General features: G+C 41.5%; 1 protein-coding gene across 5 annotated transcripts in view; it reads right to left on the reverse strand.

Moving 5' to 3' along the window:
- Nucleotides 1-5,910, reverse strand: part of LOC106837800 (butyrophilin subfamily 3 member A3-like) — a 64,221-nt gene extending 58,311 nt beyond the window's left edge. For 2 of the 5 annotated variants that reach the window (XM_070515479.1, XM_070515477.1), the window contains exons 1-4: nt 5,754-5,909; nt 4,496-4,667; nt 1,495-1,579; nt 892-1,239 (exon numbers count right to left, since the gene is read on the reverse strand). In XM_070515479.1, the coding sequence (XP_070371580.1) occupies nt 892-1,239; nt 1,495-1,579; nt 4,496-4,501 (439 nt within the window). In that variant the 5' untranslated portion in view covers nt 4,502-4,667; nt 5,754-5,909. Of the gene's footprint in view, nt 1-891; nt 1,240-1,494; nt 1,585-4,495; nt 4,671-5,753 lie in introns of all 5 variants that reach the window. The other 3 variants (XM_070515476.1, XM_044777058.2, XM_070515478.1) reach the window with 3 other exon arrangements.
- Between the last annotated feature and the right edge of the window lie 3,900 nt (nt 5,911-9,810).

The following is a 9,810-nucleotide window of genomic DNA, read 5'->3' on the forward strand; positions in this document are numbered from 1 at the left end:
CCTGGTCTCAGTGTTCTCCTGTTGAATATAAGCAACTTCATGGAACATCAGCATCAGACAGGGGCATTTTGTCACTACGATGGGTCAAGACAAAAACAGGACAACTCAAAAATTGTGTTTGAACATAGAGAAAAATATGAACACTGTCCAAACCACAGTCATGACCAAACATTTCCCTATCCTGGCTATGAGTGACTGCTGCTCCTTGACCAGTTACCGCTTGGGTTTTACTTTAGTCTTCCTCCTTAGTAAGACTCATTAATACGCCCATCCATAGTATCACACATCCCACCTTCCTGATGGCTTTCAATCCAGACCAAAGCCCTACTTCCATAAATCCCCCTCCAACTCCCCTAACACAAGCCCAAATTCTATACCGAGTCTTCTCTAACACCCTCTGCCTGAGACACTCTCCCTGCAACATTAAATCAACACAAATTGGTCAACTGCTGGTGTGTTCCAGGGGCCTTTGGCTGGAGAACGTTGGCAGCACAGATGTCCTGCAGGTGTGACTCCCCAGGCCCACAGCAGTGTTCACATGGAGGAGCCACAGAAGCGGTCTGGAACACAACTGAACCAAAAAAGCTGTGTGCTGTCACAGACGAGATATTTTCTTATCCTTCCTAACTCTGACCTTTCAATTCGTCTCTTAGACCCTGGTGGCCAGCATGAGGGAGTTCTTTACTTGATACTATAGTGTACAGGAGAGATTATTTCTAGAGGAAAACCTGTGTCTCTCCCAAAGGCCTAACTGAAACAAAGAGGGAAAGCAGTGGAGGCAGATCCTAGTGACCAGCCAGGAGTGCTATGAGGTGGATTTGGAGCATGAAATATTCATCTGCCCCCCAGAATCACAGAGGAAAGATCTCAGAACAAAACTTGGATGCTCACCTGCAACCTCCAGCTCCACCATGGCTTTTTCATAGAAGTCGTCATCTTGGAAATAACACAGGTAGTTTCCAGTGTCAGAGGGTCTGATGTTGTAAATTCGGAGAGTAGCCTTCCCTTCAGTGATGCCATCTCTTAAAATTGAAGTTCTCCCTCGATACTCTGCCATCTGTTTTTCTTCTATTTCCTTCCCATTTACATACTCATATACCACCTCCGTAAGGCTGGATCTCACCCACATCAGCTCCATGGTCTCTGCACTCATTCTCGGGGAGAGATGACAAGGCAGATCAGCGTCTTCACCCACCATGGCCAGGATGGGCCCATGGGGTCCAATCACAGAAAACTGACCTGGTCATTAAAAGGTGAAGCTCCATCAGAAGGAGTGGGCCATGATGGTAAGGGAAGGGGCCTCATGTAGAGGCAGTGAGGTACAAAAAAATCTAGAGAGAAACAAGATTCTAACAGAAGTACAATTTGTCTTAATGACATGCACACCTTCTGTTTTGGATGGGACTTCCAGGTATGAGAAGTTGTCAGAAGTTCTGACTGGGTACTAATAGGCAATTGTCAGCTTCAGAAACATAAAAGCAGAATGTTCCTTACCTGAGCAAGGGGTAAGCAGCTGGACCAAGATGAGGCAGACAAGGAGGTCAAGCAGAGGGAAGTCTAGGGAACTTGCCATTTTCATCTGTGCTGCAGAGAGATGATGGAGAGAGTCAGGCAGAAACAATGACGTGGAAGAAGATCACGAATTCCGTATCAAACCTCCACCTCCCCAGCGTCGACTCAGGGTGAAACACACAGTCACTAGTGTGGTGACTCAAGATCCTCCTCTGTCAAAATGTCTGCTTGGGAATCTCTTAACCTTTGAGCTCAACATGAAAATCAAGCATAAAAATATGTAATGTTAAGTGTACATGCATTTACCATAAATGTTATGTATGTAGGTTTGAATTTACATACATTACCCCTAATCCATCAAGAAATCCTTGGCTCTGCTGTCCAAATATGTTCAGAATCCTTCCTCTTTCCCACAGCCAGGTCCCAGCCTCCACCATCATACTCTGATTAATGCAGGACCCTCCTCTCTGGGTCCCCTGATTCCACTTGTGTCCCCTACAGTTTATGCTCAAAACAACAGCCAGAACATTCCTTGCGTCACATCATGTCTCTCCTCTGCTCAGCACTTTTTGTAACTCCCGTTTCACTCAGAGTAGATGCTGAAGTCCTCACAATGGCCAACATGGGCCTCCAAGACCTGACCTCTCACTTCATCTCTCCTACTGTCCTTGTCTGTTCCAGCCACACTGCCCTTCTTGCTGGTCCTTAAACTGACCAGGACAGAGGGCCTCGGCTCTCACTCTTCCCTCTACCTGGAACTCTCTTCCCTCAGATATCCACAAGGCTCATTCCCTCACCTCTTTCAAGCCTTTCCTCTAAAATTGCTTCCTCTATGAGACCTTCTCTGACCACAGGATTACGGCAAACTGCTCCCGTCCCCCTGAGCCTGCTCTCTTTTCCCCATTGAATTTTCATCATCAAACATATTATGTGTTTACTATGTTTCCACCTGCTGGAACGAAAGCTCCACATGAAAGGATATTGATCAATTTTGTTTCCTGATGTGTAACAACCCTGTAGAACAGTGTGTGGTTCACATGGGACTCTCAATAATATTTCTTGAATGAGTGAATGGATGAGGGGTAATATATTAACCCATCAATATTCACTAGCATTTTATACAAGTTAAAATGATCCCATTAAATGGCTGTCATACAACAGGAGGGGAGGTGGAGTCTTGTGAAGACAAGCGTCTGCCGTTAGAATGACATGCTGTTTTGGTCTGGCTTAGGGAGCCATTCACAGCTTCATATGCTCCCACTGGGACTTGCCTATATTAATGTATTTATTCCTATTTTTAAATGAAGTGGTTTCAGGGAGTAAGTGTGTCCTGGATATGCCTGTCAGAGTGTTAGCACTCGTTGTGCCTCAGTAGAACCTTTTCACAATAGTTCTTTGGAAAAGAAATATCCCTGAGAAGGAAATTATTCATTTCCTGTCTTCCCTTTCCCCAGGTGTTCATCAATGTTCCTTGGCTGATAGCCTCTGGGCTCACCAGCAATGGATAAACTCCCTGGTCTTAGTCCTTCCACTGCTAGAGAAACATCTTTTGAGGCAGAGATATAAGAGCTGGCACTTGCAAAGAAGGGGCAAATATGTCAAGCTAGGATCTCACAGCAGCCCAATAAAGCTCATGACTCTACAAAGTGTTGGGGTTCTCCCAGCTCAGAGGCAGACTCCCCACACGCTGCCCAGTGCTCCCTACTGTATCTTGGCTCAGAAAAACACCTCTACTATCTTTTAGGCAAGGTCTGTGGCATCACTGTGAACATTTGTGATAAGGGAGGTGTGGGGCCCTTGCCAGCTGTTAAGGCTGGGTTTTAGTTGGAGTTTTAGCTTGGCTTCCATCCTAACATCCCCAGATTTGGCTGCATCCTTAGATAGTGGAGAGCCTGAGAGTAGGCCTAGGTGGATTACTCAGAGACAGGACTGAGATCTCTGGACATAGCCTCTCACTTCTCCCTGGTCTTCTCCCATCATGCATCCTCTCCTTCCCTGAAGACATCAGGTGGAACTGGGTGCTGACAAATGACTTGAGGATGTGCCCTTCTCTGGAACAACACTGTGGACTCCTCTAAGCCTCAACCCATGGCCATCACTAAGTTTGAATCAGGACACCATAAGACTCTGGTTAAAATCCAGGCAGACTCTTTGATGGAGGCTCTGGAGTCAGTCAGAGGCTGAACCCAGCATTTCTGAATCACAAGGCTAGTGAATGGGACAGCTAGGGATAAGACCAGGTCTCATCCATCTTTTCATTCATTCACCCAACAAATATTTACTGAGCACACACTATGTGCCAGGCCCACTAGCTGTCAGGTGTAGGTACAAAACAGGATGGAAACTATTTAACAGCTCTGTGGTTCACAAGCTGTGTGATCTCAGTCATGTGACAATGCCTGTTTAAACTTCAGTAACTCATGAAGCAATGTGAAATATAAACTTTAGAATGTGTATAATTGGCCCAGCAATTCCACTTCCATATATTTGTTCCAGCAAAACCCTTGCAGGTGTCCAGAGAGAAGCATGTATAAGGATGACAATGCAGCGTTATATTTAGAACTAAAAAAAGGATCAGAAACCTATAAGGTCACTGATAGGAAACTGTTTAGTTAATGGCTCATCGCTATGAAGGAATTTAATGAGGCAGTTAAGACTAAGTTATAGTCACTAACCCAGACAGTTGAGACATATTAAGTGAACAAAAAGCGCATTTTAATGATTCTATTTAAAAGAAAACAAAGTTATAAATTTGTATATACGTTTGTATAATTGCCTTAAGAAAGTTCTAAAAGGATACATGCTACTCTGAGAACTGAGGATTGAGTGTAAGATACTTTTGTCTTTGACACTATATTTTGGAAGAAGGTTTTAAATTCAAAAAGTTTTCATGTATAATTTAACAATTAATAACTGTTACAAGTAATTATAGTGACAGTAGCATGTTACTTTTTCAGAAAATAACAACTCTGCCAAAACTAACCAGCATGAGGTCCCAAGTCAGGCTACCTGCAAGTCTGGGAACAGCCGGGGAACAAGGGAGCAGAAGTCTGTGCAGCTGGCAGTGCTTCAGACCCTTGTCTGAAATCTGGACACACGCTCAGACAAAACATTGCCGTTCAGCACATCCTGTCCTCTTCAAACTGTTCTCTGTGCTGCTAGAGAGAGGACAATATTATTATTATTATTATAGGTACAATTACTCTGCTGTCCTCAGAGTGGGTAATAGGCTTTGTTTTTTAGGATATTTATTGTTTTTGGTCCTAATTACAAACATATTTATAATGGGGAAAAATGTAAAATAATAAAATTTAAATAATCTGTAATGGTAATCATATACTTCACACCATAACAATGTAGATGTTTCTGGAAGTATTTTGGCCGTATATATATACCAAATATCTTGGAAATGTTTCATTCTTTGACCCAGAGATTCCACTTGTAGGAATTACTCTTAAAGTGGGAAAATCAAGTGTTAACACAATGATTTATGTTTAAGGTTGTTCATCGAAGTAAAATCTACAATAGCAAAATGTAGATATGATTTAAGTATCCAAAGTGGATTAAATTTTGTTACGATTATAAATAAAAGTTCTTTAATAAAATTATAAATTATAAATTATAAAATTATAAATTAAATTATGTTCACTCTGAGGACAGCAGAGTAATTGTACCTGTAATAATAATAATAATATATAATATATATTTATATATATGTATATATATAACAATTATAAATAAAAAGTCTTTTTGACTGTCTGGAAATCCCTTCATGATTGAACACTGTGTCATTTAGCCATCCTCCAACAGTTATACATGTATATCTATCTTGTATATGGAGGTTCGTTCATATTTTTCTATATTACAAATAATTCTGTAAGGAACATCTTTACATATAAATCTTTAGGGCACATCTCATTTTAAAATCTCTTAAAATACATTCCCAGAGATGATCAGCAGAGATTCTAAGAGTCCAGTGTTCCTTTCTGACCACAGGAAGTTCCTAAGAACATGTAGTTGGCAAGTTTCCTCATTCAGGTTGTCTCCCTCCCACCAAATTTCCCAATGCAGGTCCCTACGTTTTGCGCTGCCTCCCACCGCTACCCCTCATCTGCTCACCACACACACCAGCACCAACTCCCTCTCTCTGGGTGAGGACTTCCCTGTGCCCACTCTCAGCTGTTTAGCCTCTGTCCTTCCAGGGCCTGTGGCCATGGCTTTTACCAATTTCCCCCACTTACCCTATGGCATTCCCATCTGGAAATCACAGCTCACAGAATGAAGGTGATCAATAGTTCTGCATTATAGTTAACATGCTCCTCTGGAAGAAAGGGAAGAGGAGAGTCTGCTCACTATGACAAACAGTAACAGAGTCCTTCTTTGGAAGAATTGGTTTTTGATTGGCTCAGAGGGGTGTTTCTCATCAGTTGCTGGGCAGGCAACAGTGAGGAATGTAGAATGAAAACTGAAACTGTACTGGATTGTACAGAATGAAGAAAAATTCCAGCCCTAATCCCCTCACTGTTTGTGTCTCTCTGTGTCTACCTATTTGAATCATTCACGTGTATGTTTGTGTGTAATCAGGATTTCATTATCTACACCTGTTTTATGTCTTTTATACCATAATAGATTATCAGCAGAACAAAGCAGAAAATTTACACGATTTTAATGTCTGAAGAAAGGAAGAGGTATATTAATTAAGATGTTTCTGTGGCCATTTGCTGACATCTGTGTGCATGAAGGTGGGCACATGGAGCAGGACATCTTTTACAACAGAGCTAAATGGAAGTATGAATGGAAAGAAAACCAGATTCACTCCACCTTTTCAGCACCTCTTAAACTCAAGTCTCAGATTCATGAGCAAATCATCTAATTTTCAGCTTTCCAGAGGCAGTGCTGCCAGGGACTGATGGACGTGTCTTATCTTTTTCAGAATTTCCATATTTGGAGTGTTGCTGAGCAGCTCTTTCACCCTCTGTGCCTTATTTGTGCTACTTTTGTATTTTTGTCACTGGAACCAAAGGGGGTTCCCTCCTGGCAAGTTAAATCAGACTCTTCCCCAGAAGTAGTTGTCTCACAAAGTAAGGTGTATTTGTAGCAAATAGCAGACCATGAGGAATCATTTCCAGAATCATGGCATCCCCCAAACAAAGAGAAGCAGGGACCTTTTATTTCAGATGGTGAACAAATATTCAAAAGAGAGAGGTGGGTATTTGCTTGCACAGGCTCAGTTGGAAAACAAGCTTCCACATACACTTCAGGGATGGTAATAAGGCCTAAGCTCCCCCTGGAGAGATCTCAGCATTAAAAATAAGACAAAGGTCATAGGCATAGATCTTGTGGTGAGGCTTGGTCTGGTTCAGGGTGGTTGGTGATTGTATCTTCATAACATAGCAAAAGGGGAAAAAACAATTTGAAAAAACAGTTAAATGCTTCCAAACCCACCCTGAGTTACTTGGAGCAACTAGTCTGTGATGTTTTCACATGTACTCGTTTCTACTCTGCCCACAGGATTCTTTGCTCTCTGAGATTAGACTCTGAATAGGCTGTGAAGGCTATTTCTATAAGATATCTTTGGGACGAACTGGTCTTGCCTGTGGTCTATGGTCTCCCAAGACACTTTATTTGCATCTCAAGTCCCTTATTAAAGCTCCTAAGGCTTTAATGTGAGCCTGGCTGATGGAATTTGATTACATTCCAACAGTGTGAAGTTAAGCTACATGGTAGACATGGCTTGTTGCTTGTGCAATATCTAGTCCCTGCTTGTACTTAGGAATCAAATCCAATTTGGGCAGGGGCGGCGGGGGGGGGGGGATCCTGCATGTGCCCATCCCCCTTATAGATGGGAGACACCAAGGACTAAGTTTGAACCAGTGATTTGTAGGTGGGAGTTGTCGGGTATGTTTCTCAAGAGAGGTCCATATTCTTCCTACTTCCTCCTTCTTTTGCCTTGAATGTGGTCCTTGGAGCTGGAGTGCAGGGACCATCTCATGACAATGAAGCAACCTTGGGAATGGAAGCCACATGCTGAGATGGAAGAGAGTAAAGACAGAAGGAGGCTGGGGCATGGATGCGTCTCTGAGCTGGCAGATCAGCTCTGGACTGCTGCCCTCTGAATTCATTTTACATGAGAGGGAAAACAACCCTTGTTTTATTTAAGCCAGTGGTACTTCTGATCTCTGTTATCAGCAAGAAAATATAATTCTTCCCTACCCACCTCTCACTACCAACAGTTTATTGTGCAACCTTTCCGGCACAGAGCAAAGTCGAAAGACTGTTTCAGTGAAAACCAAATATACCTACTATCTAAATTATGCAGAGAACATTTTCCTATACTTGCTTTATTGTAATCAATCCTTTTGTTCCTACCTGATCCATCCTTATTTATTTATTTCAATCCTTATTTATTTATTTATTTGGTGCCTTTTGAAGTAAGTTGAAAACACCAATGCACTTTCCCCTGGGTACTTCAGCACACCTAACAAGTAAAAGAACACAGTTCTGAAGTGTTGAGGCACCAATGCTCTGTTTGAAACACAAATGTAGGAGTGCCTCTCAGTTACATGTTCTAAAATGATCACTGGGGTATATTTATCTGTGTATCTCAACTCCTAATGCCTCGCCATCCCCAAAGATATTGATAGTCTGGCCCAGGTACCTGGCCACTCCTGGTAAGAGTCAGGCTCCCTCCAGGAGGCTGTGTGAACAGGAGGCTCCAGGACTGCCACTCAGGAACAGCTTGAGACAGGGACAAGCACTGCCTCATGGCCCTTCTGTCCATTCCCTGGCATCTGCTGAGAGAAGTGCTCTCTTCTCCACTGATGACACAAGAAAGGATCGATGTTCTGGAGGACCTGTGGGATATGTAGGGTCCCCAAATCACTTGAGGAAGAGCAGGCATAAAATCCTTCTGAAGGAAGCTGAGGAGAAGTATGGGATTGAGTTCAGAGACAAAATAAAATAAGGAAGTGGGCATTCCATTACAGAGGGGTGAGAATGTAAAAGTTACCTCAGAATGTATCAATCTTTCTTGCCGGTGATCAGGTTGGCATTACAGACATATATGATAAAGTCAATTACATAGTTAACCAAAACTGTAATTGTCCCATGGTCATGCTGAAGCAAAACAACCCCCTTCTCTGAGTACTCCCTGCTTTCTTACTCACTGAGAAGCTTCTTTTTAAAAATTCACAGTCTACTTTCATTCTTCTTCACATGGCTGTCTAGTTTTCCCAATATCATTTTTTGAAGAGACTTTCCTCTCTGTATTGTATTATTATGGCTCCTTTCACAAAGATTAGCTGTCCATTATCTTATGTCATACACAGAGATTAACTCAGATTGAATTAAAGACTTGAACAGAGACCAGAAACCATAAGACTCCTAGAGGAAAACATAGTCAGTATTCTCTTTGACATCAGTGTTAGCAGTGTCTCTTTGAGTATCATGTCTACTCAAGCAAGGGAAACAAAAGAAAACATAAACAAGTGGGACTACATCAGACTAAAAAGTTTCTGTAAGGCAAAGGAAACCATGTATAAAATGAAAAGATGATCCATCAACTGAGGGAAAATATTTGCAAATCATATCCCATAGCAAGTTAATTTCCAAATTATATAAAGAATTCATACAACTCAAGAAGAAAAAATGGACAAATTGATCGAAAATGGGCAGAGGTTATGAACAGACATTTTTCCAAAGTGTATATACCGATGGCCAACAGATACATGAAAACATCACTAATATTAAAAAAAAAATCAAAACTACAATGAGATATCCCCTCACACCCATCAGAATGGCTATAGTTGACAAGATAAGAAATAACAAGTGTTGGAGAGGATGTAGAGAAAAGGGAACCCTCATACACTATTGGTGGGAATGCAAAATGGTGCAACCACTACGAAAAACATTATGTAGATTTCACAAAAAATTAAAAATATAACTACCATATGATCCAGCTATTCTGTGACTGCATATTTATACAAAGAACATGAAATCAATAATTCAAAAAGATTTATTTCCCCCTATGTTCATCACAGCATTATTCAAAAATGCAGAGATGTAGAAACAACCCAAGTGCCCATCCATGGATGAATGGATAAAGAACATGTAGTGTATAGATACAATGGAATACTACTCAGTCATAAAAAAGACAAAAATCTTGCCATTTGCTACAACATGGATGGACCTCGAGAGTATTATACTAAGCAAAATAAGTCAAACAGAGAAAGACAAATACTATGTGACTTCACTCATATGTGGAAAATAAATAAACACACACAGAGATAAGGAAAACAG

The sequence above is a fragment of the Equus asinus genome, chromosome 8 (assembly GCF_041296235.1).
Source record: "Equus asinus isolate D_3611 breed Donkey chromosome 8, EquAss-T2T_v2, whole genome shotgun sequence".
Lineage (NCBI taxonomy): Eukaryota > Metazoa > Chordata > Mammalia > Perissodactyla > Equidae > Equus > Equus asinus.